The following is a 10,164-nucleotide window of genomic DNA, read 5'->3' as shown; positions in this document are numbered from 1 at the left end:
TCGATGCATCGGATCGTCGGCTGTTGGATCGATGCATCGATGCAAAACGATTATTATTTACACCCCCAGTAGAGGGGTGTCAAATTATGGATGGTAAACAAATCAAGTTTCAAAAGCTTCAAATGGAGTTGAATTACCACTCACTGCTAATTTCGGATCACCATTTTTGAAATTTGTTGATGTTACGTAGGTACAAAGCAATTTTTTTCAGCTTATCATTTTTGTTTCCTTACGTAAACATTTGTTTAACATTTGTTTATGGCAGGCCTTTTCTGATTTAGGATCTTGTCAGCATCTCCAAGCTTGATATTAATTTGATACATTATGACTTGCCATACTCTATTATTTTTACCATTTGTCTGTTTTTTTGTTTATCATCCTGTTTTTCTTTGCTTTTATAGCCAGTCTTTCCTTTACTTTCTCTAGTAATTATTGCTGTATTTTTTGTTTGGTTCTGTTAGTTTCATCCCTCAGTTTTTTTTTCTTTTCACCCTTGTTTAATAGTTTCTCCTGTTTTTTAGTAGAATCCGCTCTTCTGTGTTTCTTTGTTAACTTTTTGTTTGCACCCATTTTCCTCATAACTTCAGCCTTTAGCCTTCCGTCGATATTCACTGCATCTGTTAGTCTGTTAGTTTTACTTCATGTTTCGTACTTGTTTGTCTGTTATTTCAGTAAACAATCCATGCAGCTTCCAAACATGTTTCTGCATTTCACTTCAGAACACATTTCCAGTACAGTTATTGAATTAAATTGTCTGTTTCCACCCATTTTAACACTGCATAACATAATTAATAATAAGATCTGAACTAACCAAAATGACTAAAAATCTTTTTCTAGTCTGCTAAAACACATTGACTGAATTCACCAACATGCAATGAAAAAATTTATCTTTTGAAGACATCTTGTTTTAAGAGCATTATTCAAAGTATTCTGAATTATGAAAATAGAAGTAGTTATGTTATTGTAATATTTAAGAGGGTATTTGCGTGGGTATTTCAGAAGGTAGACAAGTATCTAATGAATGTTTATGTTTATTGATGCCATGAGATGCTACAGTACATCATTCAAAATTATTCATGTATGATTCAAATCTAACAAGTATTAAAACAAAGACTTGATTTATGGAGTTATTATTTTCTGCTTACATTATATTTCATAAAGGAAACCAAACTGAACAAAAATGATTGAAGTTAAAATCAGTCGCTTTGAAGAAATCATTCTCGTTATAACCTAAATGATCTCTTTCATGTTTTCACTTTGGATGATCTCATCAAAGATCCTCCTAAAATCCACCTGGACGCTGGCGGCAGCGGTAACAAGAATGTCATCACAGTTGTGGCTGGAAACAAACTTCGCTTTGATGTTGAGGTCACGGGAGAGCCGGCCCCCACCGTGTGCTGGATGAAAGGAGACCAGGTGAGATCAGGATAGACAAAGAAAAGATAAAAGATAAGACTTCCTTCACTACTTAAAGAACTCAGATAGAGTTCAAGTAGGTAGCTTAGAAGGGAGTGGGAGAGCTTAGCAGAAAGAAATGAGAGTCCCTGGTCTCTGTGACAGTTGGTCTCTGAGGACGAGGGACGGGTCCGCGTGGAAACGAGGGAGACCGTGAGCAGCTTTGTGATTGAGGGGGCGGAGAGAGGAGATGAGGGTCCCTACACCATCACCGTGACCAACCCTTCAGGAGAGGACAAGGCTGACATCTATGTCAAGATTGTGGGTCAGTTACTTTTTGCATTTTTTTTTCCTTCAGTCCTCCTTTTATACCTTATCCAGAATTAGAAGTGCTGGCACTTAAACTTAACTCAGGAGGTACACCATCTTTGATAGATTAGAGTGCTGTGGAAAAATTTAAATGGACCTCTAATTACTTTATTCTTTTCTTCAAAGCACCCACACACTGAAAGTGACTTTGAGCTCCTGTTTCTCTGGGGATCCTTCTTTAGTCTTATTGTTCCCCAGTGACTTTTTAGATCAACTCTTTATGCTATCCTAATATAGAACACATCCTTATGCAAATGTCTGCCTGCTTTATTCATGACTCCTCTCTAACTGTAACCTGCGGCTCCAGATGTGCCTAATCCTCCTGAGAATGTCAAGTGCACATCGGTTGGCGAGGACTCTGCCTTCATCACATGGGAGCCTCCCTCATTTGATGGCGGAGTTCCTGTTAAAGGTAAAAAATATACACTTCATTTGATGTTTTTAAATCTGATGTCTTACTCTCAGGAGAAAAATTGCTTTACGATCCATGTATCTCGTCTTTTCGCCTACACTACTCTAATTTATCTAATCTCTATCTGATCTTATTTCTGCTCCGTTGTAGACTTTTTCTGCTTTTTTGTAACATTAACATTATACAGATTTAGTATAAAAGATAATCTTAGTAAATAAGAAAAAGTTTTAAAATAATGATTTAAAGTGGAAAAAGCATCCCATAAAATCTAAAACAGCAGACACCCCCTGACTTTAGTAACTGGCTGTATCCATACCGGTAAAAACAGCTGCCATCAGCCACTGAACGCTTTAGAAGTAAAGAGATTTATCAGAAATGAGGAGGAATGTATGCATACTTACTTTCATTCAATGAAAATGCAAAGCTCTTGATTTCCCAGTCAGTCCTTTTCTTTGGTATGAAATCTGGATCATAACTGAAAGAACAAGAGATCCTGGACTGAAGAGGCTGAAATTAGCTTTCTTTGCAGGGTGGCTGGTCACTCCAATAGAGATAGAGTCAGGAAATCACTTCAGGAGAGACTCAAAGTATAGCTGCTTCTTCTCCACATCAGGAGGAGTCAGCCGAGGTGGCTCAGACATCTTTTTCGGATATACCCCATGACACCTCCCTTGGGAGGTCATCCAGGGGCATCCCATTGGTAGGAGGTCCAGGGGACAACCCAGGACATGCTCTAGGGACTCTCAGCTGGACTGGAAGGGTCTTGGGCTTCCTCCACTAGAGCTATAGAGTATTTGGGAGGAGGGAAGTCTGGGAGTTTCTGCTGACACTTCTCCTCTGACCTGGTTTCGGATGAAGCGGAAGACAATAAGTACAAGCTGGAGTTGGAGTACTCACTTTCATACAGTATAATGGTTTTATTTCAGTCACATTGAAGATATAAACAGCCTATTTAAGGGGCAGATCACAGTTTCTGAATCAGATGTAAGTCCAGACTTTGTCAAAGCTACCTTGTCAGAGAACAATCTTTTTTTTCCTCATTTTTATGCCACTCAGAGAAATTGTCCTTTTATTATCTCAATAAATGGTTGTGTTCAGAGCTATTCTAGTGCACCATACTTGTTATATACACTTTCATATAATGAATCTAAAGGATATTTTCCCAATAGCTTTGGGGATCATGAGTATGTTTTCTTGTTGGTCAGAAGCAGTTTGGGTCTTAAAACTCTGTGTTGGGTTTTAATCCAGAAAAATGTGAGTTTAAAAGATTAAAAGGAAATGATCAACACAGAGACAGGGTTTTGTGACGTCAGCGTCTGCCGGGTGGAGAGAAGATGCTGGCTGGAAAACCAGCACCTTCTCACACAGATCCCTTCATAGCAAAGCCTTTTATTAACAGTTTACAACATCAAACAGGCGGGCCTAAAACAGAAGAGCCAGTAATGATTGTCTGGGAGGATGCAGGTAACAAGATAGTGTGAATTGACCAACTGGCTGGATGGAAGTCACACAACCGTGTGATTCTGCCTGGAGGTCATAAAAGTTTATGACCCTTCTGGTTGATTCACAGCATAGAAATGTAACATCCTCTTTCTTTCAATGTTTCCTATGTCCACACAATAATTTTATAATTATCACTCTAACACTCTGGTTCAGTCTCATTCTTATTGTTGAATCATTAACTTTTACCTTTATTTGGGAAGTGATGTCTGCAATGTTGTTCTGGATTCTTCTGTGACCTCCTGGATGAGTCACTAATGGGCTTTTGGAGTAATTTTGCCTGGCCAGCCACTCCTAGGAATGTTTTTGAAGCTGGGGGATTTCTTTCCACTGTTACTATATGCATGCTCAGTAGCTATCAACCAAATTTCCGATTGATATGTATTTAAACTCCAAGATTAATGTGTTAAAGTTAAGAGATACAAATACGTTTGGTTCACCTCAGTTCAAATGTGCAGATTGCACATGATACTGTCGGTCTAAGATAAACTAAGATGAGGTTCTATGCCATGTAACTGGAGGACATAATGACAATAATTGCTTAAAATTATAACATTGATGTGCAGATTGAAGCACTGTTGCCCTGCAGCAAGATGGTTCTGAGTTTGATGCCTCGCTCGGGTTCTTTCTGCTACTCCAGCTTCCTCCCCAAACCACGACTTTTAGGTTAATTCGCATATCTACATTTTCCTGGATGGATGNGGATGGATGGATGGATGGATGGATGGATGGATGGATGGATGGATGGATGGATGGATGGATGGATGGATGGATGGATGGAATAACAATGATAATACAAAATATTATTATGGTGCACTTCACATAGGTAGCCTATCTGAAAATACTACAAACTGAAAGTACTACAAAAGTAAAGCGATATGAATAATAAACTAGAATAAAATATCCTACATGAGAAAGTTGTCCTTGTCTGCTTCATTCCCAAATCCCATTCCTCCCTGAAAAAGAAGGAGTTGCTGTCTAATTTTGAGCAGGTTAGGCTCTAAACAGCTGGATCTATCTCCACCAGCTCTTTTTAACTCGGTTTGATCCAATATACACCAAGACAAAGCTATAGGTCCAAAATTATTTAATAGGACATAACTGGGCTTCTTGCCATGAGTAACAGGTGCAAAGTTGGTTGGAACAAAGATAATTTGTTTGTTTCATGTTTTCTCTACTTGGTGGTATTGCTTCTCTGGTGTCCAGAAACCTTAGGAAATAATTTTTAACCTTTCCATATCGTTAGATGTCATTGACTTTGCTTAGACTACCATTACATTTCTTTAGATCTGACATGATGTGCTTCCTGCTTTCTTTTTTATCTCTTTTACCTGCTTCATATTGTCAGACAGTAACTATTTAAGTGATTTCTTAACTTCTACAGATCAGGGAGCAACAGAACTTGGTTCCAGCAAGTGCAGCTCAATCAAAAAAATAAGATTGATCAAAGTTTTTCATCTCTTAATAAATTAATTCATGTTTGTGATTTTAATATATCTAATGTCAAAATGTGTTTGATTTGAAGTTTTTGAAAAAAAAAGCCAAAGCAAACAAGAATATAAGGAAAAACAGTTGTTACTTCTAATTTCAGGGTATTTGATGGAGAGGAAGAAGGTTGCTTCATCCAGGTGGACCAAACTAAACTTCGATGTTTATGAGTCCACCACGTATGAGGCTAAGAAGATGATTGAAGGTGTGCTTTATGAGATGAGAGTGTTTGCAGTCAACGGCATCGGCATTTCTCAGCCCAGTTCCAGCTCCAAGCCCTTCATGCCCATCGGTGCGTTGCTGCATGTCATCAACAGAGTGGTTAATTAAGAAAGGCTTTTCACATGATGCTAATACCGACGTAGCCCAACCTGCCTTCCCTTTCCATTTATGCCAGGTATTAAGGTATTAATTAGCTCTTGTCTCTCTCAGCCCCCACGAGTGAGCCCACTCGTCTCGGGGTGGAGGATGTGACAGACACTACCTGCGCTCTCAAGTGGCGACCTCCAGATAAAATCGGAGCTGGAGGCATCGACGGCTACATCATTGAATACTGCACAGAAGGAAGTAAACATCTCAGTTCATTGGAATGCATTGTTTTAGTGTGATTCCTGGTTTAAGCTGAATTCTTGCTAATTATTTTTTTTTTATTCTTTTTTCCAAGGTAACCAGTGGGTGCAGGCCAATAAGGAACTAGTGGGAAATACCCAGTACAGGGTGAAGGGTCTCCCAGCCGGGGAGAAGATGCTCTTCAGAGTGTTTGCAGTTAATGTTGCTGGACATAGCCTCCCTGCCACTCTGTCTCAGGCCGTCACCATTAGGGAGATTGTTGGTGAGGGACTTACAATGCTCTGAACAAAATTAACCCTTCATAGTTCAAATATTCTTCAATTTGTTTAAAATAAAAGAAAATTACTATGCCATTTTGAATTGTTTGTACACATAAAATATAAAAAAGTGTGAAGGACATTTGTAGTGATACCCTTGAGAAAATTCCTAATCAATAAAAAATCTCAGTGACTCAACTATTCTATGAAGGCCTCAAAGGTTTACTAAACAAGTAACAATATGAAGACCAAGAAACACGGCAGACATGTCAGGGAGTTGGTTGTGGAGAAGTTTAGAGCCCAGTTAGGTCCTAAAACAATCCCTCGAGATAAAAACATCTCCCAGATCTCTGTCTAAACAACATCTGAACATGGAAAGAAGATGGACCAATTGAAGACTTCCAAAAATATGGCTTTCCACCACCTAATCTCATAAACCCAACTGCAAAAAATGGAAATCTAAATAAGTCATTTTTTCTTAAACTAAGCATATTTGTTTTTTAATTGAGGAAGTAAGTGAGACACTTTGCCAATGGAACAAGACAATTTACATTTAAAATAAGAAAAAGCAACTGCATTGTCTTATTACAAGTGCATATTATATAATTATCTTATTTTAAGAGTAAAAATACTCATTCCATTGGCAAATCATCCCATTTACCTAGTAAAATTAAGGGTACAAACACTTGATTTAAGATATTTTAACTTATTTCTAGATAATTTTTGCAGTGCAGGTGAGAAAGCATTGAAAGAAGCATAACCCCCCCCCCCCCCCCAAAAAAAACAGTAACATTGGAGGATCTTCAGAAATGCACAGCTTGGGTTTGTCATCCATTGAGACGGTCATTGTTGTTAGGAAGCCTTTTAGAAGTCCAGATTTCTGTTTACCACATGGCACAGAGGGAGCTCAGAAAACATGTGGAAGAAGATCCTCTGGTCAGATGAGACCTTGTTTTTGTTCTCCGGTTGCATAGAACAAGAAAATATTTAGTTTTGCCTCCGAGCAGTCGTACATTACGAGAGGCTGAACTGCTGAGGTCATCAAAGGTCCCGTGCAATGTAGCTCATTTTACAACCGCCAAAGACAAAAACAACAGAGGCACAATGGCAGAGGAGGCCTTTTTTGGATCAGTAAGGAAGAGGAGGAGCGGAAAATACTACAAAGCCTAGCTAAATCCTGACAGAGTGTACAACTGTTTAGGGAATGCAAGAAGAAAAGTTCTTCCCAGAGGGTGTGTGGAGAATCAGCAGTGAAAACCGCTGAGACATGGCTGCAAGAACAACATGACATAATTCTCTGCAGAAGTGACAAAGAATGTCTTGGTTTTGGTGGAGTGTGTACTGCAAAAGCTATTAATGGTTAAATAGTTTGAGCTAAGTTCAGGATAACCTTGAAAACAGAACAACGACCCTAAACACACACCCTGAGCTACAATAGAGCAGTTTAAATCAAATCATACTTATGTGTCACAATGGCCTAGTCAAAGTCCAGACCTGCTTTGTTTTGACAAAGCTGATTTAGAGACTCTTTCCATCCATACTGGCTGAGCTGAAGCTATTTAATAGAACACACACAAAAAAGAAAGTATCTTGTTAAGAAAAGCTGGGAGAGTGAAAGATACTGCAAACCTTTTTTTACCCATCTGGATTTGAGAAAACCCTAAAAAAAAAAAGGTGCAATTACTAACTGGTTAAAAACTAAAACTGACACCATCATGCAATCTTATCTAGCTAAGAAGCTTCACTCCTCACCATTCGACTGCATTAAAGCAAGAGTTCAAAAAAACTCATAGGAGCATTTCAAGCATGTTTGGTTGAAATCTGATTGTCTGACGTTTTCCTGAAACTCTGCATGAAAATCTAATAATCAAAAATGGCTCACATTTTTTCTGACTGGGGACATTAAGGCCTCTTTTATAAACTAGGTTCATCGTTTCTTTCCACTATGCAGAAAATCCAAAGATTAGAGTCCCACGCAACCTGAGATCTAAGCTCATCACTCCTGTGGGCGAGAAGGTGAACTTGGTAATCCCTTTCCAGGTAAGGCTGACTTCTGCATTCATTTATTTCCCTTCCATGAAAAGGTTTTATACCGGCAGATCAAAGCTGTTTCAGCTACGTTTGAACAACCTGATTAAGGCTGGGATAACAGGAAATCTTGCTTTTGGGCCAGGTGCCCAAATCACACTTAAATGATTACGTTTAGCTAGAAGTTCCAGATGTAGCTGGAAAAATCATCTTTTAAAATTACTGCTGAGTGTTTTAACAGAGAAATGAAGGGATTATGTCAAACTCAAACAAAAACTAAAAGCAAAAAATCCTTTGCTGTGCAACACATACATACTGTATGCATTTGTTCCTCTTGTGTGTTATGTATACTAAAAGGACCAACAACTGAGATTCCACTGATCTCTGCAGTTTTTGTTTCATCCCCTGGAACACAAATGTGTTTTGTAAATATTGCTCACAACAGAGAGAGCGAGTGCTTTAAGGGCACAAGGACACGTACAGCATCTGACAACTTGTAAATTATGGCGCTGGTAAAGAAGAAGCTAAGTACAAGCGGCAAAGGGAAAGCCCCTTTTCTAAACCAAAATAGACAAGAAGAAAGCGATACGGAGCAGTTCAGAGGAAGAAGATGAGAAGCTCAAGCTGAGATGGAGGAGCAAGCAACATCATGATCTCCTGAGACAGAAAGGGCATCAACTCTTATATAAGAGTCCAACATTTAGCTCCTGCGGCTGTTTTTCTACCATCTAAACATGTGATGCTGTTGAACTTGAGACATATTTAACCTGATTTTACTGCCACAAAATGTTTACAGTGATGGTAGAAATCAAGTACACCCTTCTGTATTTTTGCATATGAGGACATGCATAGAAAGATCTTCAATAGATTCTAAAAGCACTTCAATTTCACCTCCAGTTTGATACCAAATAACACCAAATTTAGAAAGAAGCAAACATGAGGAAGTGAGTACACCCTTACCACTTCTATAGCATTTAAGAAGGTACCGGCTGTTTTTTTTGTTGTTTTTTTAACAGTGTCCCATCTGGCAATCTGGCAATAAGAATAATTTTCTTGATGCCAAAAAGAGCCCAACAGATTTTATTTTCACAAGTGTAGCAGTATGGCAATTGCTCCACTTGTTTCATGCATATAAATTGCTTTATAATAATTATGCAGGGAGTTTTACATTTTATATGGACACTGCAATGTAAATGGAGCAGAAAAACAGAAGAAGAACAAGAAAAAAAGAGAAAAGATGAAAGAAAGAGGAGATAGAAAGGAGACAATGACAAAACAAGGTACCGGCTGTTTAGATGCATTTCATAAACGGATCATTAGCAGTTGGTGACTTTGAAGGATTCTAAGAATATTTCTTAACTATGTAAAGTTACTCCTTTTTGCGAAAGGAGAAATTATTCACATAAGGAAAGACTGCTGCTAACTTTCTCAGGAAAACCGTTTACTAAAAACATCACAATTGCGGGAAAAACTCAGTTCCAGTGGTGTGAATGGTTTATGTTAAATCTAACGACAGGATTGGTTAAAAAGGATTAAAATACGTAATCTTTCTTGATGGGTTAGAAGAGGAAACTTTTTCTCCTACTATAGAATCAACTGACACTGTCCCTCATCCTCCAACTCCACCAACAAGCAAGGTGGCAGCTGTACTTTGTTTTGTGTTTATTTTTAGTGCAGAAATCTTTATTGGGCATGCTTCTGTTGCAGCAGTAAATCTATGTACTTATCGTAGATTTTATAATCAGGTTTGATTCTTGGCACATTTATAAACAGTGAGATTCATACAGCGAGTCCCAGGCTTTAGATGAGTAAAAATTCCTTTTTACACATCTTATACTACGGAGCCCCTAAAGGGACATGGGAGGGGAAAAAAATAACTTTTGCGAGATTCTGCAATATGTTTGCGAGATCTCGCAAAAGTATTGTGGGATCTCGCAAATTTTATTTTTTCCTCCATGTCCCTTTAGGGGCTCCGTAGTATAAGATGTGTAAAAAGGAATTTTTACTCATCTAAAGCCTGGGACTCGCTGTATGAATCTCACTGTTTATAAATGTGCCAAGAATCAAACCTGATTATAAAATCTACGATAAGTACATAGATTTACTGCTGCAACAGAAGCATGCCCAATAAAGATTTCTGCTCTA

At 38.4% G+C, this 10,164-nt stretch overlaps 1 protein-coding gene across 3 annotated transcripts in view; it reads left to right on the top strand.

Moving 5' to 3' along the window:
• LOC107096735 (myosin-binding protein C, fast-type-like) overlaps positions 1 to 10,164 on the top strand; it is a 106,904-nt gene that overhangs the window by 76,488 nt on the left and 20,252 nt on the right. For all 3 annotated transcript variants that reach the window (XM_015393535.1, XM_015393525.1, XM_015393516.1), the window contains 7 exons: positions 1,277 to 1,416; positions 1,561 to 1,720; positions 2,072 to 2,176; positions 5,268 to 5,456; positions 5,597 to 5,731; positions 5,829 to 5,996; positions 7,943 to 8,031. In XM_015393535.1, coding sequence (XP_015249021.1) covers positions 1,277 to 1,416; positions 1,561 to 1,720; positions 2,072 to 2,176; positions 5,268 to 5,456; positions 5,597 to 5,731; positions 5,829 to 5,996; positions 7,943 to 8,031 — 986 coding nt within the window. The remainder of the gene's footprint in view (positions 1 to 1,276; positions 1,417 to 1,560; positions 1,721 to 2,071; positions 2,177 to 5,267; positions 5,457 to 5,596; positions 5,732 to 5,828; positions 5,997 to 7,942; positions 8,032 to 10,164) is intronic.

Source organism: Cyprinodon variegatus, unplaced genomic scaffold (genome assembly GCF_000732505.1).
Source record: "Cyprinodon variegatus isolate N-32 unplaced genomic scaffold, C_variegatus-1.0 Scaffold24, whole genome shotgun sequence".
Lineage (NCBI taxonomy): Eukaryota > Metazoa > Chordata > Actinopteri > Cyprinodontiformes > Cyprinodontidae > Cyprinodon > Cyprinodon variegatus.
The sequence above is the reverse complement of the archived record's forward strand: the minus strand, read 5'-3'. Positions and strand labels throughout refer to the sequence as shown.